The sequence below is a fragment of the Microcebus murinus genome, chromosome 10 (assembly GCF_040939455.1).
Source record: "Microcebus murinus isolate Inina chromosome 10, M.murinus_Inina_mat1.0, whole genome shotgun sequence".
Classification (NCBI taxonomy): Eukaryota; Metazoa; Chordata; class Mammalia; order Primates; family Cheirogaleidae; genus Microcebus; species Microcebus murinus.
The window spans coordinates 3228140-3254578 of NC_134113.1; the positions used below are offsets into that span (position 1 = coordinate 3228140).

The window sequence follows — 26439 nt, forward strand, 5'->3', positions numbered from 1 at the left end:
CTTCCTCTGCAAGCAGGGGTGGGGTGGGGGGCTGCTGTCCCAGCCCAGCCCACCCGTCCCCCTGACGAGGTCCAGCATGGGGCAGACAGTGGGTTGGCCCCAGGGCTGAGGTCACAGATAAATCCAGGTGGAACAAGCCTGGTTTCCTGGGTAGCAGTGGCTGCAGGACCCAGCAGAGGGTCAGCTAAATGCAGTCTCTACCCAGAGGTCACCCTGGATATGGCTTGTGGGGGGCCATGGGTCTAGTGACCGGTCAGCCTGGATTCTAGTCTTACAGACCACCCTGTCACAGGGTTGACAGCCAAGACCTTACTAAATGCAAACTCCCACAAAAAAAGCCACACGTGCCGTCTCATTAAGACATTCCTGAGACAAAGGCACGTGACCAACTAATTCACTAAATCCGTGGGTGGGGCCAGATGAGCAGTCCCCAGTGTGACCATGAACCCCTGGGGGTCTGACCAGCGGCGTGGGGCTGCAGGTGGCCTCCAGCCTGGACGCTTCTTTCTCGGTAGACAGGTAAGTGTTCAAGATAGACAGGTAAGTGTTCAAAGTGACCGCAGTGGCTCCCTTTCCTGTCTTGGCCACTTCATCAGACTTGGTCATGCCAAGGATCCCAAAATTCAGGCCAAAATCAGTAGAACAGCCTCAGGTCCCTGTCCCGGGCTGGCTCCCAGAAGCAGCTGTGCACAAATGGCAGGACCTCGTCCAGGCAGGGCACTGCCACGGCTGGATCGGGGTCAGTAAACCCAAAGGCCAAAGGTCAGTAGCGGTCTTGCCTCAGGGTGCACCAGGCCACGGGCTCGAGGTGCCCGAGGGAGAAGAAGGAGACGCCTGCCTCTCACCTGCCCCCACCCCAGCGGTGCTGGTGACTTGCTGGATTTGTCACCGATTGGTGAGAAAATATTTACATCTGCTGAGAGCCAGGATCCATTTGCTCAATAAACATTTGGGGTGCTTGGAGCCCTCCCTCACTTCCCCGGCCTGCTGGGATAGGCTGGGACTCCCGTGACCCCCGACCCCTTGCAGCTGGGCCCTCCCCCGGGGGGCTGGAGGACACAAGCTCTTCCCGTTGGGGTGTGATGGACCGGCTCTCGATACTCGAGGTTCTCTCCGAAGCTCCCCCGTGAGTCCTGGGGAGACCATCCGGCCCTGGCCCAGCTTCCCTGAGGAGCGCGGACCTGACGCCAACCTCGGCACCACCCAGAGGGGTCACCTTGGCCGAGACGCAAGTGCTCAGAAAGGAGCTGAGCAGGGAACAGCGCAGGAGGGAGCCGGTGGCCTCCGCCAGGGCCCTGGGCAACTTCCAGACCAGAATCAGGAGCCGGGTCCAGCCCCGGCCAGGGTGCCAGTGCAGGGCAGCTGGTAGCAGGTGACAGAGGTGGCAGGGCCCCCGGCCAGGCCCCCAGAGTCCTACCGAGGGAACCGCACCCCAGCTCTCCCACAGTGACCAGCTGGCTCCGTTATGGTGCAGGGGACCTGTGCCAGGTGCAGATGGGGGATCCTCATCCCCCACTGCTGGGACTCTGCCTTCCAAGCACCCCAAATCCATGCCGTCTGCTCATCTCTTGACCCCCATTCCTCACCAGCTCCCCTCATGCCCCCCAATCTGCCTCTGAGTCAGGGTCCCAGGCTCTTCCAAAAGCACAAGGTGGAACTTGTCACTCTCCTGCTTAAAGCTCCCTCTAACTGGGCTCGTGATAAAAGCCAAGTTCTCAGCTGCTCCCCACGGCGGCCCCGCCCACCCATTCCCCACCAAACCCCTCACCTTTGCTTTGTGGGTTCAAGCCACAGGGACCTCCCCTTTTAGGTCCTCAAATGCCACGGTCTGGTCTTGTCTCAGGGCCTTTGCACGTGCCGGGCTGCTCCTTCTGCCCTCCAGGGCGGCACGTCCGTCAACCTCTCAGTCTTGACCCAGACACCGTGTCCCCTGAGTGACCTCCCGGACAGCCAGCCCTGGATCCAAGGAGGCCCTCTGTCGTTCCCTCTCACAGAGCGTGCTCTGTCCTGTCGGGGGCAGCAGGGTCCCCTCAGGGAGCTGGGTAGGGACTCCCAGAGACGACGTGGGTCCCCCGGGAGGGTGCAGCACACAGGACCTCCTGGCAGCCAGGCCCTGTCCCACGTCTACAGTTATCTCTAGGCTTCTGCCTCCTGCCCGCCCCTCCCCGGGGGTTCTGGAGACAGGACCCCCCCCCCGCCCCCCCGTGTCACTTCCGGCCCCAGGACCCAGCGTGGCTCCACCAGAATCCAGGGAGGTGTGTGGGGAGGGACAGGGGCAGGCGGGGACAGCCCAGCAAGTTCTCACGTGGCACACGCAGCAACGAGGGCAGATGGGCTGAGCCGAGGGCCGCGCACACCGGGTCTGGCCACGTCCTGGCCAAGCGAGGGTGCCAAGGTGGGGGAGGGGTCGCAGCGGGACTCCTGCAGGTGCCAAGCGTGGACACACGTCCAAGGCCTGACCACCTGAGGGACGTCCGTGCCCCCCCCCAGACGCTGAGCACACGGCCTGGACGTGGACCCGGGTCCCGGGGGCCCAGCCCTGGAAGATTCGAGGGCAGGTCAGAGGCCTGCCGGGGCGTCCCCTGCACGCACGGCACCTGCCGGGGCCCAGAGAGCATTCAGGGGTCACAGCCCAAACACGCAGTAAGTCCACAAACCCCAACCCCGCAGGGACCTCCACCCCGCCCTCACCAACCCCAGCATGACGCAGGCCCCCGGCTCCTCCTGGCACGGCTATGGGGGGGGACAACTCTCGAGTCCCTTCGTCGGGAAATTAGTGCTGGGGACATGACTCCACTCAGCAAGGACGTCTGAGCGGGCCCCACGGGTGCCCGGCATCAAGTGTGTGAACCCAGTGGTCGGGGCCTGGCGCCGGCCCTGTCTGGCCTGGGCCCAGCAGGCGGATCCAGGTGCCCAGCTCGGAGGAGCCTGAGAACCCCCCACTTCAGAGGGGTCACACACCCACTGGCCGCCAGGAGAGCCTGGGCCTCCCCAAGGGCCAGGTGGACCTTCCGGGGCCACCTGAGACCAAGGCACGCCACCCTCCCAGTGTCCCCAGGCCACGTCCCCAGGACCCAGTCCTCAGCCCTGGCCCTCTCTCGGGCCTGGCACACAACGGGGCTCCTCCTGGGCTCGCTGGCTGGGCAGGTGGGCGAACCCGGCGCGCCGTGAGCCCGCGGGGACCTGACCGCCGAGCGCTTCTCCCAAGATGAGCGTCCACCCGACTCAGTCCTGCGGTCCGAGCCAGCTCGGGGGGGGGGGGGTCCCACAGAGCGCCATGGAGGCCTCTCATCTCGTCCTCTGTCTTGCTGCTGGGACGGTGACTCTATGGCATGGAAAGTGGGCGTGAGACGCTCACACTGTCACGGCCTGGCTCCCGGGTGATAGAGAAAGGCCCAGGCTGGAGGTCCCAACACTTTCCCATCCGCCCGACTCAGCCCTCGACACTCACACGCGTGTGCGGGCCTCGCCCCGCGGGAGGTCAGGCCGCCCAGAGCTCTCTGTTCACACGTGTCTCGGAGGCACGCCGGCCCCTCCCAGCACCAGCAACAGGAAACCACGCTTTCCTTCGCGGCGCCTCCCCTGCACGTCCCTTCCTGGTGTCACCAAACCGGGGAAGGTCAGCGCACAGCCGGCTCCACCACGCGGCAGAGCATCAGCCAAAGCCTGGGCCGAAGCGGCCAGTCCCAGCCCCGGGGACGGGTGTGGACGTGTGTGTGGACACACAGACCCTCCCAAGGGCATGCCCGCTTGCCGGGGTGGGGAAAGGCATGCTCACGGCCCCTCCTCCCAGCCTGGGCCTTCCGGGGGACGGAGCCCTGCAGAGCCGAGACAGCCCGCAGTGCTCCCTGCTCACGGGCTGGGCACCCGGCCTCCCGGCCTCCCCGCAGCTCGAGCTCTCTGCTGCCCTTGGCAGAGCAGCCTGCCCCAGTTTCCGGCCCAGCCACGAGAAGGCGTGCCACCTCTTCCCGGTGGTACAAAGACAGCGACATTTCTGACCACTCACCTCCCGTGAGTCCTCCCTCTCTCTGAGCAAACGGCCCCTGCGAGGCCAAGCTGCTCTCTGCCCCCGAGGCTCGAATGGTCATCATACACCCAAGGACTGGACTTCACAGCCGGCCTCCTGCCCAGCAGTGACACATTTGGGTCAACCGCAGCACGCGGAGCACAGCCGTGTCCTTCCCCGGGACAAAGGCGAACCAACAACCCCCCCAGTCGTGGAGCTTGCTTCCTCCTGGTAAGAAAAGGAGCAGGAGGGCTGTCTTGCTGCCAGGGGAAAGTGCTGAGCTGGTCACTCAGCAGACGGACTCCACCCACCCAGCCTCCTGCCCTCGGGTCTCTGCTGCCCCGCCCCCACCTCAGAGCCCCATCCCCGCCCCCGCCCCAGCCCTTTCTCTGTGGCACCTGGGGCTGCCGCACTGGCTCCAGGCTCCCAGCACACCCAGAGCTGCTGGGACAGCAAGGGCGGCCGCCGTGGTCCACAGGCATGCCCTGCTGCGCTGGCCAGGGTGGAGCGGCCTCCCGCAGGGTGGGGTGGGGTGGACGCCACACGCAGGGTGGCACGGGAGCCCCTTGGCAGCCCTGCCTCGGTGCCCTGTGGCTGCTGTTAAAAGTGCCACAAAATGGCCAGGTGCGGTGGCTCACGCCTGCAATCCTAGCTCTCTGGGAGGCCAGAGGTAGGTGGATTGCTCAAGGTCAGGAGTTCGAAACCAGCCTGAGCAAGAGCGAGACCCCGTCTCTACTATAAATGGAAAGAAATTAATTGGCCAACTAATATATATAGAAAAAATTAGCCGGGCATGGTGGCTCATGCCTGTAGTTCCAGCTACTCGGGAGGCTGAGGCAGGAGGATCACTTGAGCCCAGGAGTTTGAGGTTGCTGTGAGCTAGGCTGACGCCACGGCACTCACTCTAGCCTGGGCAACAAAGTGAGACTCTGTCTCAAAAAAAAAAAAAAAAAAAAACACCAACAAACAAAAGTGCCACAGACTTAGTGGCTTACAGCAACAGGAATTTACCCTCTTCCAGGTCAGAGGTCCACAGTGGGCCTCCCTGGGCTAAGGTCGAGGCGTGGGCGGGGACAGCCCCTTCCCTTGCTGTTTCCAGCTCTGGGGCGCCTGCCAGCGTCCCTCAGCTCCTGCCCCAGGCAGCGACGGCACGGCTCTCCCCTCTGACCTTCCGGAAGGCTGCCTCCTCGTGAGGCCCCGTGTGGCTGCTCTGAGCCCGCCTGGGGAACCCAGGGCCACCCCCCACCCCAGGGCTGCGACCCGTCCACACCTGCAAAGTCCCTCCTGCCACGTGAGGCCACATGCCCGGGCTCCGGGGAGGAGGAAGACGCTTCTGGGAGGCGTGCTTCTGCCCGCCACCGTGCCCCCATGACACTACTGCTGGCGGGAGGAACGGTGGCCTCGTGTGGACTCTCCTGCCCCACAGGCCTTGGGACACAGAGCGTGGAGGAGCCCTCCTTAGAGGTGGCAGGGCCCCCCAGGAGCGCAGGGTCCCCGGCCAGCCCCTTCCTCCCGCCTCCAGCCGGGCCCCCACGCCCCTGACGCAAGACTCCCCATTCCGCCCCCAGCAAGGGGCCGTGACCACAGAGCTCCCGTGGACCTTCTCTAAACCCTTGCAGTGAAATGCACCGATGGAGGGGTGATGTTCCAGAGTCACCCATGTGTGCCGCCAGCGTGTGACCTGCCACAGTGCATCCCAATAGCACACATACCTACTGCTGGGCAGACGGGGGCACCTGCTCCCCCGAGACCCAACGCCACCTGTCTTGGGCAGAGCCGTGTGCACAAGCTCAGGGTCCAGGCGGCGACCACACATGCCCACCACCACGGGGCCAGGGAGGCCACGAAGAGTGTTATGTCACACCTGCCAGTGGCTAAGCCACAGGTGGGCCCCCGGGGGTGAGAGCCACAGCCCAGCAGGTTAGGTCACGAAGTCACAGCTCTGCAGGGCTGGAGGAGCTGCCACATCCAAGGCCATGGGTGGATCCCAGATCCGAGGATCCCGACGCCAGGTTTCTAGCCCGGTGAGCTGCGTCTCTCCTAGGGTCAGATGCCGGCCGGGACGAAGTGCGCAGCTGACCTGGTTACAGACAGCCAGGCAAGGAAGCCTGTGGGAGGCCGGGGTGGGGGGTGGGGAGCCAAAATGCCTGCCCAAGGAGGAAGTCAGACCCCTCAAACCTGAGTTCCAAGGGTGCACCCAGAAAGAGACGTCTGTCCCATGACCCATGACTTCTCACACTGGGCTTTCGCTTCACACCAGGCCCACGAGAGCAGATCAGCCATCTGATCACCAGGAAGGAAAGTGAGACAGCCGGGCGCGTGGCACCGGAGGAAACCAGGACAGCTCCCCAAGGGGACAGGGCCTCCCCTCCCCGCCCCCACCCTGAGAGCAGTCCAGCAGCAAAATACGTCGGGGGAGGGGAAGGAGGAGGGGGTGGGGGAGAGATCCAGGGGTGCTCTGTGAGCCCAGCAGGCCCTCACACCCACGGGCCTTTTGCAGCCGGGGTCCACGCCAGCCAGGGCAAGCTCTTGGGGCAGCTTTCGGGGACCGTTACGAGGGCGGGAAGCAGCACCCCGTTTTTTACGGAGACCGCCGGCCACTGCTCGCAGAGGCCTGAGGCAGAAAGTGGGAGGGACGCACAGCTCCTGCGAGCAGGAGCCAGCCCGGCTCGCAAAGCGGCGCACACGGCGCTCGCCCCCGTGCAGGCTGCGGTGGGCCCGCCACGGCTGGGCTGGCCACCACCCAGGCTCCACGCCTCCCCCAGCGCCAGGGAGGAGGGGGCAGGGACGGGGAGGGACCTGGCCGGGGACCCCCAGGACATCCTCTGCAGAGCGAACGGCCACCCCTATTCGGGGGCGGTGCCCAGCTGCCGCTGTGGCCGGCCACCAAGGGGCCACGGCTCACCCCACCACCCAGCTTCAACGGCTCCCGGCCCACAGGGAAGCGACGAGGAGGAAGGAACGCGGCTCCAAGGCTATTTTTAAATCTGCGAAAGTAGAACTCTCGAGCCCGAGTCCTCCCGGCACAGGATTCGACAGGCCCAGCCTAACCCAAAAATAAAAATCAAGTGATAATCCTTAAATAAAATTCCTTCCCACCACCAGGCCAGGAGCGCACACGCAGGACCCACTGAAAATGCTGCTCCCGGCCGGCCGAGAAGCCTGCACACCTGGAACACCTGGAGGCCCCACCGGCCGGGCTCTGCCGCTACCTGCCCCCAACTCACCCCTCCAGTCACCACCACGGGCCCTTCCAGAAGACAAAGCCACGCCCTCCCAGAATCAACCCACTGGAAGAGGCAACCGTGAGCCCAGAGCACACCTGCGCCACCAGCAGCCAGCTCAGACGCCACGGCGACGCCACGCGGCAACCTCCTCCCGCCCGGGACCCTCTCCGCTCGGGGAAAACAGCTTGTTTCAGGAAATGCCTTGCTCTCCTTATAAACGTCTGTGTGCGTTTCTTCCCTGCCATTTACTCACTGCTCTATGCAGAGGTAACGTCTACTGGACGATGAGCTAACCGTCAACCGCACGGACCGCCTGTCACTAGGAAGTGGCCGTGCCCTCAGCATTTCCCACTCTAACGTGACGGCGGCCGCTTACATGTTGGCCCACTGTTACGTTGGGTCCATTTCAGGAAACCGATTCCAGCTTTAGGGGAGGCAAATACCGCATTAAAACTTTTCCCACGTAAAGTGATAAGAAACAGGATCCCGGCCAGCGTTTTCACCCAGAGCGGCTGATTTTCGGGGACGACGACTGCCTCCCAGCGTGAGCTGGTCCCCTGCATCTCACGGCCCGTGGGCTGCACTCTGGGGCTCTGGCCCAGCACTGAGCTTGGAGATCGTGCGTTCCAAAATGTGTGCTCCGCCCCCACCCCACCCCTTCCTTTCCAACCGAGCACTCAGCATCCAGCATTCGAGCCGGGTCTCGAAGGGTGTGCAAAAGGGCAAGCCCAGTCAGTGGTGGAACAGCCTGTCAGTCTATCCACCCATCCATCCACCCACCCACCCCTCCACTAGATCCATCCATTCGTTTGCCCACTCACTGACCCATCCAGCCATCCATAAATACATGCATATGTTCAGATGTACACTGAGCACCCAGTAGCTGCTAGCCTGCATCCAGCAGGCAATCAATAAATGCATATTCATGTGCAGAATCCATGGAATATAGTGCACTTGTGCTCAAAAAGCAATAGCAATTGAAATGCATTTTGGGCTAAATAAAAATGGATGATGCTTTTAATTTATTTATGCACTTCTTTAACAAATTTAGGCTCCTGCTTTCAGCCATGAGCCAAAACGCCACTTCAATTTCTCATTCTTCAGCCTGTGTCATTTTTTCACAGGAACAGTTGTACCCTTCAATATTTAATAACTGGAGAAGGCTGCTGTGTGCACTTGGGCTATTTCCTCTCCTCCGTGAGGAGTAAGAGTCTCTTTCTGGAGAAACCACCAGGTAATTGCACGGGATTTCAGCACTGACCACCGACCGAGCTGTTTCACAGCTGGGGAGCTCAGGCCCGGAACCGGTAAGCGCTCGCAGCTACCCGTTCAGCGGGGGCTGAGTCCACAACCAGGCGTCTGGGACCTGCCTCCGGGGCCCAGCTCTCCCCACACCAGTCCAGGGAGCTCTCTCCCCTCCCTTCACTGAGTCACTGCTGTATCCGTGACAACAGGCGAGGGGTATAACGGTTAAGTCCGGCCCACACCCCCGAGGTGCAGGCAGGCTGGTGAGAACTACCGGTAACTATTGCTAACGGCCTACACACACCGTGGTCCATCAACGTGGTCCATCAACGGGGAACAGGCGGGTGAAACCAGGCCCCGGCCACGCGGCGGACGCAGATGTAAACCGGAGCAGGGAGCGCCCCTCTGTGCCACTCTGGAGGGACCTCCAGGACAGGATGTGAGTGAGCAGAACATGTGACTGTGCGGCGCTTACCTAAGGAGGAAGGCAGGAACAAACACACACGCCTGCTCCTACAAAGTATGTCCACGGAAGGACAGAGGGTGCAATTATTAATGGGAAAAAACTGGTTACCTACAGGGGAAGGGAGGGGATGGGGTCAGGGAGAGAAACTCAACTTCTCTGGATATGCCCTGACTTTGGAACGGTGCGAACAACTTAAGACGGCTGTAAGAATACAATTAATCTGCCTTCAAGAACTCTCCACACCACGCACGACGGGACAAAACGACATCGTGCACCTCCTGATGCGGCGCATGCGGGACCCCCCATCACGCCTGTGACGCTCTGCACAAGATCGCATGACCAGTGTCTCTTCATGAGAACAAACCCAAATTCAGGGCCTTCTGCAGACTGGCTGACCTGTGCTCTTTGAGAACATCGGGATCAGGAAAGACAAAGACAGGTGGAGCGACCGTTCCAGGTGGGGGGAGACTGGAGGGCGTGACAACTGAACGCAGCTCACAACCTGGAACGTTCTTTAGCTGCTAAGGACATCGCTGCAACAACAGAGAAGTCCGACTAAGGTCTGAGACCAGATAACAGTATTGCGTCAGTGTTAATTTCCTGCTTCTGATAACGGTGCTGCAGTGAGATAAGAGGAAACCCTCGCCCTTAGGAACTACACAGCAGAGTATTTCGAGCTGAGAAGCGTCATGTCTGCAACTGACCCTCAAGCAGCTCAGGAAAAACAATGTGTGGAGGGATGGGAAAGGCGGGCAGGTGGGTGGCTGGGCATGTAGCTCAGACAGACAGTGTAAAATGTTCACGTCTGGGGAATAAATGTATAAAAAATATACAGGAATTCTTTGGAGTATATTTTTGCACCTTTCCTATAGGTCTGAAATCATGTCAAAATACTTTAAAAAAAAAAAAGCAATCTCTAAAAATCTAAAGCAAAAAGAAACAAACGAACCCAACACTGTACTGATTTGATGACATAGCCACAAAGAGGGGAAAAAAATTCTGGCAAGTGACGATCAAACACGGTAATCTGTAGCTCCCCAGTGGGACATGCCGTTAGGACAAAACCAGAAACAGTTACAAACTGGCTGTAGCAAGCCTGTGGCTGGCAGTAGTACCGGCGTTTTATTCTGAGACTTGTGTGCATTGTCGTGGGATCGAACAAATGAGTAACGCTGGTGACACTCTCTGAGAGCCAGGATTCCGGCGCCAGAGGAAGACTCGGTCAAAGTCGGATGAGTTGGACAGAAACCCGGGAGTCCCGGATGAGAATTCCGGGCGAAGTACCCGTACGAACTCAAGAGGAGGCCCTCAGCCCTGGCCGCCGGAAAGGTCACTATGATTGACCTGCAGCAACAAGTGTCAGGATCCTTATTTAGTCTGCAAATATCACTTCTACCCAATGCAACCGGGGCTTTTTTGAGAAGCGGTTGATTCCAGCACTGGAGCAGAGGATGCTGGAGATGAGCCTGGGATGTCTGGTCACACGGAAAAGCAGGGAACCTCCCATGCCTGCAATCCCAGCACTGTGAGAGGCGGAGACAGGAGGATCCCTTGAGCCCAGGAATTTGAAGCTGCCGTGAGCTATGACGATGCCACGGCACTCCGGGCTGGGCAATAGAGTGATTGAGACCCTGACTCAAAAACAACAAGGAAAAAAAATCAAAAACCCCCCACAAACCTACAACGGTTAAACCACATCAAATGCGTTTAAATCCACCATTTTGATACCATACCAAAAAAAACCCCACGACAAAAGCCCAGCACCCTCTTGAATCACCTTTGGAGGACCGTCTAAGCAGAGAATTCCACCCCTCTGGTAACCGAACAGGTGACCAAGGGAAGCGCATTTGCAGAAACTCGTCATTTAACACATGGAGAAAGGATGGCAGGGCGATGACCGTCGAGGTCTTGACACTGAAGGGAGAGACCGCCCCACGGAAGCACACGCCATCCCCCACAGAGGGTCCCCCCTCGAAGGCCACCACATCCCATCTCTAGGGAGGTGTGGGCAGCACAGGGGACACACCGTGGCAGGCCACGTGTCAAGTCCACGGGGAGGGTCGGCAGGGTCCAGAGCAGAGAGCCCGCCGGGCAGATGACCTGGTCAGCCGGAGACAGAGTCGGCGGCCCGAGAGAGCCCGGGTGAAGCTGGGAGACGGCCCGGCACCCATGAGGCGTGGCCTCACCTGGCTGTGGATTCAAAGGGTTAGGGGAATTTGAGCTCAAGTCGGTTATCTGACAGTATTATAATGAAAAACTGGTTTTGGGGGGGGTTATTTTTTTTAAGCTGTGATGCTGGACTGGCCTTCCGTCTTTAAAACATACCGAGCTACCTACTGAAATATCTGGAGGTGGAATGGTGGGACACTGGCTGGGGTTTGCGCCAAGATACCAGGCGTGGGCAGAGGACAGCAGCTGGCCCAGACTCGGCTCTTGTGGGAGTGATGGTGGGCTGCCACACGGGAGGCTCACGGCACTGCGTGCTCCACGCGTGTTCACATTAAGGTTTGAGGTTTTCCTTAACTAAAAAATAATGCCCATAACTGCCACCCCGAGGGCTGTCAAAGTCGAACTCACGAGCTACCAGGGAGTAAAACAGGCCACTCCTTGGGCAAACACTGGGGGCAGAGTCACAAGTGCCGGTCCGAGGACGCTGGCAACAGTGCTCCGTGGCTGGGGACTCCTTCCCTCAGGGACCCGCTCAGCCCCGGAGTGGGGTCCAGCTGTCTTCATTGCGCAGGTTCACCCCTCCTGTCTCGAGTCCACGTGAGTGGACAGTGGACACAACCCCGCTGACCTGCGAGCCACTCCCCTGACATCCCGCCCAGGAGCCCCTTCTCCCGGAGGCCCCCTTGTCTCCCCAGCCTGGGGGCTCCCTGTTAGACGCTCTCAGACCCTTCCCCTTCATCCAGCTCCCCTGCTCTGCGAACACGCAACATCGAGCCCCAGGAAACCGCCAATATTCAGCCACTCTGACTCACAAAAAGGCAACTGCATGAGGTTCCGCACGACGACAAAGCGGCGTCTTTTGCCCGACGACTTCATTGGGGTCTGTCCAGGTGTGCTCTCCAGGTGTGCGCCCCGGGAACAACCTCCACACGACAGGTCCCCGATCAGGACAACCCGCCCGGGAAAGCCCCTGACCGCGCCGCCCGGGGCACGGCCTGCCCTCTCCGTTTACAAAGACCCACGGTGGGGACTCCCCTGCAGGTCGGCGCTGGCCAAGGTCACAGGCAGCAGATCGCCAGGACTGCCATCAGGGCCGGCCCCCTGCCAGCAGCTCCGGGCAGCCTGACCCTCTCTGCCTGAGCCGAGAGTATGACAACCTAACACTTGTGGGGAAATCAAGTCACTCCACGGTGTGGCCAAGGTGCATCACTAGAGCTGCCCCGAGAACCACTGACGTCCAGTCCCCGGGGGCCACGGCAGCTGCTGGAGTACGGACACCCACGTGTGTGCACTCGAGCATGGTTAACCACTGCTGTATACACAGTTAACTAGTGCCATAGTTAACTAGGCACACACAGAGGTAATGACTGCCATACCTGGGCGCACACAGCTAACGACAGCTGTATACACACAGTCACACATACATGGGTAAATATGGCCACACACACATTAACACACACACAGTTAACTACTCCTGTAAATACACACACACAGTTAACCGTGGCCACACACAGTTCATCATTGATCTCCAACCTGTTGCCAGGTGAACCCAGAGGGCTGTGTGGGCTGACCTTTGACCCTCAAGTGCCAGGTGAGCACACAGACACACTGGAGCCAGGCCCCCACTCCCCTCAGCCTGCAGGTGTGGCAGGCAAGAGCCCCGGGAAGACTGCACCTCGCTGTTCCCTCCGGACCGTGCAGCCCCCGAATGGCCCACCCAAGTAAGAGGCAAGGACTTTATTAAAAAGCAAAAAAACAATTTTTCCCAAGACACTTGATCAGCACAGAAAGCCTGCGTCTACACTAACTAAAATGCACACACTGCACCGAACGTGTACCTGCTGAGGGCTTTCCTGTGCAGGCCCTGGTCAGGAGAAGAGAGGGTCGGACTTCTGAGACTCGCAGACGCCAGCCCAGTCTCCGAGGCACGACCAGTGCAGGCAGTGGGAACCACAGACAGAGAACCAGGACGATGACTCTTCCGGCAGAGGCACCGGCCGTCTGGCCCAGAGCATTGAGGGAGACCCGAGCTGGGCACGACACCTGCCTGCCCAGGTCCTAAGCCCCTGCCTGTCACAGGTGGGGTCCCGCCCCCTGCACCTGGGCACTGCTCTGCGTGGCTCAGAAGTGACCGGCTCTGGACACACAGGGATGAAGGAGTTTCTTCCTCTATGTTTTTCCTGACAGCATCACTTCCGCCAGGGTGACAGCGTGAACACACCGCAGGCTCGCCTGCATGGACTTTGGGGATCATCTGCCTGGTGCTTTCTCACTAACGAGTGACCCCTAACTAGTCAGAGGACTTCACCTAATGGTAGGGTGACTTCAGTTAACCCTCTGTGCCTCAGTTTCCCAATCTGCACGAGAGGGAGGACACAGAGGCGAGGAGAGAACATCAAAGCAATACATCAGGCTGGGCATGGTGACCCACACCTGTAGTCCCAGCACTTTGGAGGCCGAGGAGGGAGGATCACTTGAGCCCACGAATTCGAGGCTGCAGAGAGCTACGATTGCACCACCGCACTCTAGCCCAGGTGACAGAGCAAGACTCTGTCTCTTAAAAAAACAAATAAGAAACAGAAAAATGCAAGACATCAAATGGGGTCGTATCTGCCAGGAAATCACTGGCCCTTCCAGAACAATCTCTGCTGCTCTCACGACCCCAAAGGCCAAAGCCCCAGTGAGCCAGGAATGCTTAGCCAAGGCCAACGGACGAGAGACCCCACCACTCTCCCTCCCGCCTTGACACGCAAATCTAACAGAACCGTAAGATTTCAGAGTCCTAAAAAACTCTGGAAATTCTGAGCCAACCACTGGGAATGCAACAGACCCAATTCACTACAATAATCAGAACTTTCCAAGAATGTTTCATTTCCTGCCTGAGACTCTACCCCACAGAGGAAAGACCCCCCCACCAAGCAAACACGGGCTCCGTGCAGCGGCGAGTGGGAGGCCCAGACTCAGGAGACGAAGGTGGGTCTTCTCAGCCCCAGCTCCTGACCACGCATCACCAAGACAACGTCCTATCTCCGCCACCCCTGCCTCAGCCTGGCCCCTCCAAGCACGTCCTGGTACTCACGTAAGAAGTGTTTTTCCAATAAGGCGATTTCCAGGTGACCTTTGATCTCATTCAGTCGATCGAACTCTGTCCGGTTAAAGTCCTGGACTCCTGCGGCCATGATGAGTGTCCCTGGACCAGCCTGGAGGAGAAACATAAGAGCTCAGAGCCAGCGCCCACACCTGCCTTGCACCTGCACCTGAGCCCACACCTGCCTTGCACCTGCACCTGCGCCCACACCTGCCTTGCACCTGCACCTGTGCCCACACCTGCACCTGCACCCACACCTGCCTTGCACCTGCACCACCCGGTTCCCTGAGCAGCGCCCGAGGGCCTCAGGACAGAGACGCGGCAGCGTCTGAAAGGGACCAGCAGCTTCGGCCTCTGGACAAGAGGACGGCACAACGGGTGGCCAAGTGACGGGGCGCCCACCAGTGCCTGCCTGAGCCACGGGACTGGGGAGACGCCGGGTCCACCCTAAGACCCGCATGGTCCCCCCTGGCTTCCGCTGTTGGTGGAAAGGACATCCCAGACGACGTGGGGATACTCAGAGCCCCCACAAAGCCCACTTTAAGAAATAATTTAAAAACTAAACTCAGACAAGGGCACTAAGCCTCTTGATGGCCGTGGTCTTGATCCCGGGCTGCAGAGGGAAGAAACTCCAGGACTGTGCCAGCCAGCGTGCCCCCACGCCCCAGCCACGGCTGGAGGCCACGCCGGCCACGCCGAGTGAATCTGAGAAAACACAACGGCTCCCGGGCAGTGGGGTCTGCGAGGAGCCAAGGTGAGCAACTCCAGACGGGGCCTTGTCCCGTCTGCTCCACGAAGAGGGAATTAAACCCCACCCCACCACCGTGAGCCAGGCAGGCTCCAGGGGCTGGGCACAGGGGCTGCTTCACGCCCTGCCGGTTGGAGGCAAAGGCCACGCCTGCACAGCCACGCCTGCCAGGGCCACAGAGTGCACACGCACAGTTGCCTTCCTGCCGGGCCTGGCGAGGGACGGCACACAAGGGCCCAGCACACAACCTCGGCGACTCTGTGTTTCCACCCTGGTCCCCTGGCCCCCCTCCCCTGGGGCTAGGTGAGGGGACGCCAGGCTGGGCGGGGTCCACCTGAACAGCACCATCGTCTCCCCAGGTACACGTCTGTCCCATGGGGGCTCCCCCAAGATGCCACCCCAGCTCTAGAGACACTGCTACCCACCCCCGTCCCCGCCCCTCCTCCAGGCTGGCCCTGGCGACACGGATGACCCTGCCTCTTCCGTCCTTGCCTCCTGTGCCCAGCTCCGCTCCCTGCCACTGACCACACCCTGACCCGGACATCACCCCGAAATGCTGCGCCGCTCCCCGCACGCCTGCCTGAAGGGGCCTGCAAGTCCACCCAGGACCCCGCCCCTCCCTCCCCGCCCAGTGGGGTCTGGACTCCGCCCTCGACCCCACGCCCGGGACACGCAGCCATGACGTCAGAGGTGACACTGTGTCCGGCTCACTTCACCTGTGCCCAGTGGAACAAGCCAGACGCAGAACGGCAAATACCCCGAGATTTCACTCATATGACGGCCCTGGAGCACTCGGACTCGCAGGGAAGGAGTCCGAGTCCCGGGTGGGTGGGCAGGAACGAGGAGTCGGTGCCCCTCGGGGCGGAACCTCAGCCTGGGAAGGTGGGAGGATCTGGGGACGGAGGAGGTGACGGCCGCACAACAACACGAACGTGCTCGCGCTTACGGTCGGAAAGCCGTAAATGCTACATTATGTGCGTTTTACTAAAATAAAAAGCGAAGGCTGACGCACGGGGAGAGGACCAACCCCCTCTTGGTAAGAGCGCAGCACACTGAAGCCGCTCAGAGCCGCATCGTCACCGAGACGCCATGTGTCTGAGGGCCCGCGGGCCGCTCAGGTGGAGACACAGCCCTCGGGGACAGCCGGTCCACGGCCACCGGACACAGACAGAGGAGACACGCCCGGCCCAACGCTGCCACCCGAGGGAAGCGTGGCTCACCTGCGTGCCCTCGGCGGGCCGGGGCAGGTGAGGGACGCACGCCCCGCAGCAGGTCTCGGGCCTCACAGAGAGACCGGTGGCTCTGACCCCGGGAGAAGCCTCGCAGAGCGTGGGGGCGGTCCCAGCGGCGGCACGGGCCCTGTCTGCACCCAGAGACACCCCCTGACGCTGCCGGCAGGACGGCGTGGCCAGCCTGGGCACGGCGTGGTCTCGCTCCTCAGACCGTGAGAGCTCAGGTCTCCACGGGAAGATACGTCCGCACAGAGACTTGCTCTCGGACACACCGCCGTACGTACCCACCGTGGCCACAGAGCGGAAACAGCTCACGTGTCCGTCAGCGGACGGATGGACAAACAAAACGTGGCCTGTCCACAGAGTGGATGGTCCTCAGCCACAAAAAGGAGGGAAGCGCTGATGCCAGCTACACAGCACGGGCGGGCCGTGTGCACCTCACGCCGGGTCACAGCCCGTGCGCTACGTGGCCTTGGTTACGTGAGACGCCCACGACAGGCAACCCCACAGGCAGGAAGCAGACTGGCGGCCGGCAGGGCTGGGGCAGAGGGAAACGGGGAGTGACTGCTGAAAGGTACGGGGCCTCTTTTTAAGGCGACGAAAACGTTCTGAAACTGACTGCAGTGATGGTCACGTAACGCTGGGAACACGCTAGCAAGCCCTGAACTGCACACCTTGGACAGGTGGCCTGTGCTGTGTGGTCCGTCTCAACACAGCTGCTGGGAAACCAGCCTTGAGGCCACAGCGCTGGAGCCGGGGTCTTGGGGTGTCCCCAGGAGGCTGCGCAGGGCAGGGGAAGCACTGCACCCCAAGGAGGGCAACGGGAGGGTGGGCTTCGGGGCGGCAGGCACCCACTGCACCCCATCCCGGGGGCCTCTCGAGCACTACCGGAGCGGGTCTGCACACTACAAGAATGAGGCTTCACCAGGGAGCCTGGGCCCGGGTGGCTGCAGGAGCAATATGGGATGGCTGTCAACAATGACAGTCACCCGCACACCAAGGACGAGCCCAACACGCCCGAGCACTTTTCACGTATCGCCTCATTCCATCCTCCAAGCAGGCCTGGGCGGCAGACACGATTTCATCTCCTTTTAAAACCGAGGACGCTGAAGTTCGGGTCAAGGTTAAGCAGCTGAACAGCCTGGCCCGGCTGCCCTGCGGTCAGTGTCTGACCCGCATTCAACACGAGCCCCCAGGCCAGGGCCATTTTCTGCCACTTGACTTTCCTTCCCGAGATTCCGTCTGGGTCCCTGCGGTGGTTTCCCGCTCCACCACCCACGGCCACAAGGAAGGGGAGGTGAGGTCCACACCTGACCTTGCCTGGCCTCTCCAGCATCTGCCCCCCCACCCCCAGCTGCAGCGTAAGAAGCCAGGCTCCCTCCCGATTCAACACGTCACCCCGAGGACCCTTCCCGCCTCCTGGACGGCACCTGCTGGTCAGACCACAGCCTGCTTTCCTCACGAGCCCCTGCCCACCCCACCTGCACCACATCCCAGCAGCTGCCAACCTCAGGACCACACTCTACAGGCCACTCACCGGTGACCCACCCTAGAGCAGCCAGCTTGGACACAGGCCCTCCCCTTAGAGGGGCTCCCTGTGCCCCCAAATCCATATGCTGTGCCCCAGGCAAAGACCCTGTGATCTGGCAGCCTCACCTCCCACTGCTCTAACCAGACCCACACCTGCAACCTGGACCTGCTCCCCCAACCCCACCACCACAGCCCTCCAACTCACCCACCACGGCAGCCCCCGGGGACAGGCCCCCTCCCTTGCCCCCTTGGCAAGCAGAGCCACCTGAAGGCAGGACATTGAATCAAAGTCCCAGAGCCACCCCCTGCCCAAACCTCGCCATACACCAACACCAAAGCACCATGCCTGCAACCCACTACCCCTGCACCAGCCAGAGCCTCAGAGCCCCTGGCAGGCAGCCCCGTTCCAGCTGTGCCACCAGCTGTATGCAGAGACCACGTCCGGCAAGAGGCCCTTGGCCGGCCGGCTGTTCGGACTGTCGCAGAGGCAGCGGCAGGTGCCAGCGGCAGGTGCCACGCTCTCCTACGACAGCACCTGTGATCTGCACAGCTGCCCAGTGGGTGGCGCTGCCGGGCTGGGTGGCCAACCTAAGCCTAGCAGCTGGTGAACGGCCAGGTGGGGCTCTGCGGGGGGGGGGGGGGGGGGGGCTGGCCCTGGAGACCCTCTGCACCACCTCCATGCCCACCCCCAACTCGGACACCCACACACTCAGAGGGGCGGGTCTGGCCCCCACCTGGACAACCCCTGGAGCAAGGCAGCTACCACACAGCCCTGCTGGACAGACAGACGGACAGGGTGGGAGCGGGGAGGACAGCCCAGCTTGGGCCTTTGAGTAGGATCCCTGCCGCCCCTCCCCGTTGAGCTTGGAAGCACCTGATGGGGGCAATTTGTACACTCAGACCAAAGACCCGGGGTTCGTGGCCCACGGCTCCCCATGCCAGCACCGGCCAGAACTTGACAAGACACAGTTTTCCCATCAAGGCAACAAAAGATGCAGGAGGGGCACATGGGACGGTGAGGGGCACACAGCACAGCGGCTGGCGGACCAACCAGGCCTGGGCCAGAGGCCAGCGCCCAGACAGGCGGGCACACCCCTTCCCCGGCTCCACTGCACCAGCCCGGGCAGCAGAGTGGCCCCACCGCCGGGCGCAGGGGGAGCAGCCGGCTCTCGGGAGGCAGCGCCAGGACGTTCTCAGCCCCGGCCAGGAGCAAGGCAGTCACTGGTCCTGTCATAAATGACACAGCAGCCACCGAAGGCCGGTGCTCCCTGGACATGCCTGGGGAGAAAACCTGGCTCGGGAGCTGGGAGGGGACACCAAGGGACGCCACACCTGGCGTGCACAGTGGGGGAGGGGCCAGTGGCACACCTGGGCAGAGAAGGGGCCACGGTGAGCCTACTCCGCCCCCATGGAACACAAGCTTCCGGAAGGCAGGCCCCACTTGTGGTTCCCACCCGGGGCCCCCTACCCGGGGCCTGGCTGAGGTGCTCGTTCGCTGCCCACGTGAAGAGCCCCCAGGACGGGCAGCAGGCCCAGCCATGACTGCACAGGTGACGAGGGCCAGCCGGGGCTTAGCCAGCTGCCGGGGGTCAGGGACACACACCCTGCTGTGGCCAGACCAACCAGCCAGGTGCCAGCAGCTTCCAGACAGCACCCTGCCCCCCCCACCCACACCCACCCTCCCCCTCCCCCCGCACTCACCCTCCCCCACCCCCTCCCCCCACACACCCGCTCCCCCATCCCCGCCCCCCACACCCCCGCTCCCCCATCCCCACACCCCCACACCCCCGCTCCCCCCATCCCTGCCCCCCCACCCCCGCACTCACGCTCCCCCCTCCCCCACACCCCTGTACCCACGCTCCCCCATCCTCCCTCCGCCCCCCCCCTGCACCCACCCTCCCCCATACCCCCTCCCCCCGCACCCACGTTCCCCCATCCCTGTGTCCAGGCTCCCAGGGCTCGGGTCAGGGCCTCAGCGTCACTTTTGCATTAGACGTTTGCCGACCCCCCAGGAAAACCAGTGAGGGAGGTAGGGAAACGCAGAGGTGGCTTAACCGGGAGGAGCCGCTGCCCGGCGAGGCCCACGGCGGGCGGGGAGCAGGCCCGTCTCTCTGTCTCTAAGCGGCACAGCGGGACACGAATCTGCCTGTCCACGCTCGGCGTGGCCGTCCGAGGACTGGGGTGACACTGCCAGCCCACGCTGAGAAACTCGGAGGCGAGGCCGGCATGGTGGGGTACTCACGGGGTCCCTCAGCTCCTCGGGGTCCCGGGGCGAGGTCCGAGGTATCTTCAGGGGTATTTCGTCTCCACATTCGGTGTCCGAGGCGTTTGGAGACTCTGCTAGATCGAGGAAGTCATCTCTCTTGTGACCTCTGAACCTGATCTTGTCCAGCCTCCTTAGCATGTTCAGCACCGAGCTCCTCTGCTTCACCCTAACATGACGGTCGGGGTCCCTGGGGGAGAAGGAAGGGCACCGTCACCCACCACTGCCAGCGCCGGCCCTGCACACGGTTCCAGGCCCCGTGCCCTGGGCTGCGACCGAGCCCCTGTGCCCGGGGAGGGGCCAGTCCAGATTCTCCAAAGAAAACCCCGACCCACAGACCCCGCCTCCCCCCAGCAGGCAGGGCCCCGTCACCTGCACATGCACCAAGGGTGGACACGCCATAGGGTGCCCACGCCCCACGTCTGCTCCGCGGGCCTGCCCCACCACTGAGCTCCTCCCACCGCCTCCCACTAGGCAAGTGGCCCCCAGGCGGACGGAAGCTGAGGTCTGGGCCTGGCCCACCAAGGTGGCTCAAAGGCCCCGGTAAAAGGGAAGGAGGGCCAACCACTCCCAGAAGTTCCCCAGCGAAGTGTCAAGCACTGGGTGGATGCTCCGGCCACATGTACTGCCCAGGACAGCAGCCAAGGCCTGGAAACCACGGGACACTCAGCACTGGGCGTGCCTCAGTGGAGTCCCTTTGGGACAGGTGGGACCTGGCCCGAGTCCCAGGAACCCGCCCACCCTGCTCCGTCTGCCTCCAATGCATTCCTACTGTGGCCTGACCCTGGCTGGGCCTCTGAGCCTCCACCCAGAACTCGCTTCCTCCAAGCAGCCTTCCCAGGGAGCTGGGGAGGAGCCTGGTGCCAGCCGCGCCTCCCCGCCCAGCCTGCCGCAACGGGGAAGAGGTCTGGTGTGCCCGCCTCGCGCTGAGCCGAGGGTCGCTGTGTGTAAATTCACACGTGTGTCTACACCTAGGATGAAGGCGCCATGGGGTGCCCACTCCCTCTTCTGCCCCAGTGGGCCAGGAACGAGGCACTCCCAGTCCCAGGGGCAGGGTGAGTGTCTGTCCAGCCAGGTCCCCTCCGAAGCCGGCAGGAGAGGCTGGCCGTGTTGGGAGGGTCCCCCAACCCCCGTCTCGGCCACACTGGTCCCCCAAACCCCAGCCCCAGACTTGCACGAGAAGCCTGGGTGCCCACAGGAGGGTGGGGCTCCGCACACACCTGGGTTCAGGGCCCGCCCTGCCACTCTGCAGCTTTCTGCAGCGGGGATGGCGCCAGCGAGGCCAAAGAAGTCTGGGATGGCCCGCGCCGACTGGGCAGCGTGCGAGGAGGGAGGGGCCCGGCCGAGGTACTTCCCGGCGAGGAAAGGACACCTGCTGGGCCACCAAGGATGGGCAGCTCCCCCAGATGTGCCCGCCTGCAGCCCTGACTCAGCCCCCTGGCTCCTTGCGGTCCTTGGTGTCACGGCTCACGTCAAGTCACGTCAAGAAGACCCGCTAGCAGCGGGGACCCCGAGAGCCGGTCAGAGTGTTTGTTCCGGAACTGGCTCTGAGCAGCAGCCGCTGAGTTGCGCAGGGTCGGGGGAGGGGCCGCGGTGCTCCAGGACAGGCATCGCCCAGCTCGCTCCGAATGCCACGGGGTGGCCTGACACCAGCCCTGGCACAAACCCACAGGGACCAGGACCTACACAGGGTGGTGCAGACACCCAGCGTCCCCCGAAGTGGGCAGCACTGCGGTGACAGGGGAGGTGGCGTCCCTGCCCACACGGCGGGGGCCATCGGGAAGAACATCCCCCAGAGGAACCGTGAACCCCAGGGGGACTGAGGGCCAGTAACCCTAACAACACGCACCGCAAAAGGAAAGAGAACTCAGCGCCTATCAGGTCCCGAGGGAAAAGATGACGATCCTATGGAGACTGAACAATAAACCACAAAGTAACGAATCCTAACCCACGACCACGGGATAAAAGCACAAAACTTCCATTTGTTACAAAGTGAAAACTTAAAACCACGCGGTGAAGGGGAATATAGGAAGCAAATGTACACATTAGGGAGTAATGTCTGCCACAAAAGTGTCTGAATAAATTGAAGAAAATGACAAGACCGCCCTCCGACTGGTGTAAAACCTTCAACTTCACTGACAAGGAAACAGAAGCTAACGGGGCAGCAGAGCGCGTGAGGACGCGGGAGCACAGACGCCCTCGGGCCCAGCGATTCCACCTGCTGGGCTCCGCACGGCCCTGGGATCGAGTCTTAGACGGGGAGAAGGTCCTGCCCAGGGCCACACGCCACCACTGCCCGCTGAGACAGGCAGGGGGTTTTAGAAGGCCACCGGTGCTCACGAAAGACGCCGTCCCTGTGAAGCGAAGCCACCTGCAACACGGGAACCCTGTGGTCACGTCATGGTGAACAGGCGTGTGGACGAACACAGGTGACATGGGGCCCGTGTCACTGTTGGCTCACGGTGGCCTTCAGCAATTCTCTCTTCTATAATGCCTTCCCATTGGCTCCCCCTCCCCCAGCTGCCCAATTTTTTTTTTTTTTATGCTAAAACCCACATGGCATAAAATGTACCCCCTCCACCCTTTCTGAGTGTGCGGTTCAGTGGCGCTGACCACACTTGTTCAGGACGGCTGTGCAACTGTCTCTGCTTGTGGAACGGTGACTCCAGCCCCCACCCTGGCAGTCACCGTTCCTGCTGCTTTTTTAATTTAAAAAAAAGAGTCAACTTGGTAGGGACGTGCAGCAACATAAAATCCACTCCTCTTCATTCTCAGAAGGCCGGAGAGACGCTCCGACTGGGAGCACCAGTGGGAAGGGAGGCCGAGGGGACGGGCCTGGGGCACTGGGGCGCAGACCCCTGGGCAGGCGGGGGTCCCTGGCTGGCTTCCACCCGGGACGCGGTGGGACAGCCGCGCTCATACGCGCACAGAGCTCTCGGCCACTTGGAGGCCGAGGAGGCCCCGTGTCTGGGTCGCTGGCGCTCCCCGCGGCTGGGGCCACCTTCCCAAATCGGCTCAGGCAAGCAAATGAGGCGGCTGCGCCGGGAGAGGGACAGAGGCCCTGAGTGTCCTGCCCGCCACCATTAGGATGCAACGCGCGCCCTGCCGCAGCGCCGGCCACCAGTGGCCGTTTTCCTGGGTCCTGGTGCTGGCCCTCAGGGAGCCCGCCCCCGAGCAGGGGGCCCCAGATACCCCACTCCCGGCCCCCACCCGCCTCGGCTCACTCTTTGGGTTCCTCAAAAGGACAAACTCTTCACACTGCGTTCAGTTGGGGGTCACACTCCACGCCACCGACCACGCCACCGACCGTTACCACTGTGCACGCCACTGACCACGCCACCGACCACACCACTTACCACGCCACCAACCACGCCACCGACCACGCCACCGACCATACCACCGACCGTACCACTGGGCACGAGTCCAGGCCATGCTTCTACCCTGTGCCTGCCCCAGAGAAGGACGCCCTCTGAGTCCACATCAACAGCCCTGTTCCAGGCTGAAGGGCACCCCACCCTGCGCCAGGACGACCTCCTCTTAATGACACCCGCAAGTAAGGCCACTACTCCAAGTAAGGTCACACTCGCGGGTGCTGGTGGGCACAAATTTTGGGGGCATGTTCCAACCTGGCACACTCCCGACCCACAGATGAACAGCAGCGGCTGAGCCCGGGCACCACGCACACACGGACCGCCCCCCGCTGGCTCTCAGACCCAGGCGGAACCCCGAGAGCAGCCTTCCCGCCAGCCCAGCGTCCCCGGATGTCTCTCGCCAGAGTCTCACCACACCTGCCGTCCCGGCCACCGCTGCCACGTGTCCCCCCACCCCCGCATGGTCCACGGGAGGAAGCCCAACTCCTCGGCCTGTGGTCCGGCCGCCCCCCCAGGACAGGCCCCCCTCTGCCTGCATCCGCCAGCCCGGCCCGAGCAGCCCAGGGTCCCCAGCACCCCGAGCCATGTCACCCTCCCACATTGGCCTCCCTCTTCCTGTCCAGTCCAGTTCCTGAGGGGGGTCGGCTCCTCCCCCGCCTGGCTCCCTCAGCCAGGTTCTCAGGTGGCCTCCCCTCCCCCAACCACCCGGCCTTCCGGAGGGGTGAGCCTTTTTCTCGGGATGGACATGGCTCTAGAAGAGCTCGTGACACCAGGCACCCGGGTGGGGCCTGCCGTGCCCCCATCGCCCGCGTACCTCCATCCGGAAACACCCCTTAGCCGTGGCTACTCCAGACGCTGCTCCCGGCCCAGGGCGTGCCGTGGGGACCCGGGAGCCTGCGCCTCTGAGAGGCGGCTGGACGCCAGCAGGACGGAGAGGGAGGCACCTGCCGCTGTGCCCGGAGCAGGGCAGGGGGCTCCGCCCGGCTCTCCCCGCAGCCCGGCAGCGCCCGGCAGGCTCCGGGCCCCTCTGCATGCAGGACGCAGTCCAGCCCCGCGGCCCGAGCACAAAAGCACGCTGCTCTGGAAACCCGCTGAACCGCCTCTGGACACACAAAGGCAGCAGTGTCTAGGGAACCCTGGACTTGCAAACCAAAAGGACTCACTTCTCCTTCCCTAGCCCAAGACTGAAGGGGGAAAAAAAGTGGTTCCTGGTGTCTGGCGCTTGCCCCAAGCCGCGTCTGCTTCACGCCATCGCCGGCCGAGCTCCCGTCCGCGGCCCCTCGCCAGGGCCCGGCTCCAGCCGCCCTCACCCCTGGCTGTCCCGTGGCTCTCCCGCTGGCCCCTGGATACACAGCGTCTGCTTTCCCACAGGACGCGCCGGACACTATTCCGGGGAGGCTCACAGATGTCCGGCGAGACCCGCGCGCCTCCCACCCCCACAGCGGGCCGCGGCGCACCCCCGGCCTTTTGCCCAGCCCAGTCCTCCGGGAAGGTGGCCCCTAAACCTCCACCGAGGCCAGAAGGCCGGGGATGGAGGCGAGACCCCAGGATGGACAGCCACCCAGGGCGGCGGGAGAGCAGGAGGATGCAGGAACCTGCAGGCGCCAAGGCTCTGCGGGGGAGCAGGAGGGCAGGGCAAGGCCATCAAGCCCCTCCCCGCCCCCTGCAACACCCCCGCACCTCCCTCACTGCCCCACCTGGGCAGAGGCCCACAGCCCCAAGCCAGCACACGGCTCCCTGGGCCGGCCTGGGTCCCTGAGAGCCGCAGGGCCTGCGGAGTGACCACTGACCCCCACACTCCCGCCCTGGCCGCCCTCGTCCCCACATCAGCTCAGGATGGCGGCTCACACCTGGCGACCTGAGGCTTGCTCCGATCCCAGGCCTGCCCAGGAGCCCCTCCCGCAGCTTCGACTCACACCTCAGCCCTGCCAGGCCGGGCACAGTCAGCGGGACCCCAACCACTCCCAGCGCCAGTACCCCGACGATCCGCTGACCCTCGACTCTGCGCCCCCACCTGGCCTCCCCACGGGCCCCAAGCCGGTTTGGCCACTGCCTGCCGGACATCTCGCCAGCGCGAGACTCGGCCACGCCCGGCACGGAGCTCCCCTAGTCTGGTGGCACTCGCGCTCCACGGCCCACGCTCCAAGCAGGGCTGGTGGCCTCACTCCTCACCCGCAGCCACCCGCCCCCACGCCAGGCCGCGCAGCTTCCCCCCCCCCCCCAGCCTGGTCCAGGCGGCCACCAGGACTCACAGAGCCACCTCCACCGCGCAGTCCGCGGGGGCGGGGGGGGGTGTTTAAAAGGGGAAGCCAGACTTGTTGCAAACCTGCTGAAACCCTCCACGGACTTCCCTGCAGCTGGGCAGGTGGACAGCTCACCTGCCACCCTCACCGGCCCCTTCCTCCCCCCACTACACTCCAGCCCTGGCGATGTGTCCCCTCAGGACCTCTCCAGCCACCTCACCTGTCCCCGCTGCAGGACCCGCACATCTGCTCCCGGCATGTCCCACGTTCCAGCCCTTTCTCCTGCGAGCACCCCCCCTTTAGCCCCACCATCCCACCTGGTTTGACTTGGCGTCCTCGGATCTTCCCGATCATCAGCTCCCTTGTTTAGGCCGTGCCCCCGCCCCACGCCTGCTTAGCTTCCCGCTGGGCTCGGCTCCCCGGGACTGCTCAGGGTCGTCGTCCGCACAGCTTGGCGGGCAGCGGGCGGCAACGGGCGCTTGCTCGGGGCAGGAGGAGGGGCCGGCACGAGGCCGCAGCTCCGAGGGCCCCTCTGCTCGGGCCGCCCCAGGGGAGCTGTCCTCCGGTGAGACCTCGTGGCAAAGGGACACCCCAGGGACTTTGCCCTGGGCCCTGCCGAAGCACATGGCCCCCCAATCCACAAAAACTTACAAAACATTTAACTCCAAGGCTTCAACAATCTGGAATGTTTCTCCAGGAAGAGCCTGGACTTTCTGCCCGGGGTGAGGCATCCTGGGGGCTTTGGGTCACAGGAGGTCAGGCCAAAACCCCCCATGGGGGAACTGCGCTGTCTACACTGTAGCAGGAAAGCTCTCTGGGGGGTTCAGGGGGCTGGGCACACCCTGGGGTGC

General features: G+C 62.8%; 1 protein-coding gene across 1 annotated transcript in view; it reads right to left on the reverse strand.

The window, feature by feature from the left end:
* The window catches only part of GRAMD4 (GRAM domain containing 4), an 86018-nt gene that overhangs the window by 24656 nt on the left and 34923 nt on the right, over positions 1–26439 (reverse strand). The window contains exons 2-3 of the mRNA XM_076006909.1: positions 19954–20164; positions 14193–14313 (exon numbers count right to left, since the gene is read on the reverse strand). Of these exons, the coding sequence (XP_075863024.1) occupies positions 14193–14313; positions 19954–20164 (332 nt within the window). The remainder of the gene's footprint in view (positions 1–14192; positions 14314–19953; positions 20165–26439) is intronic.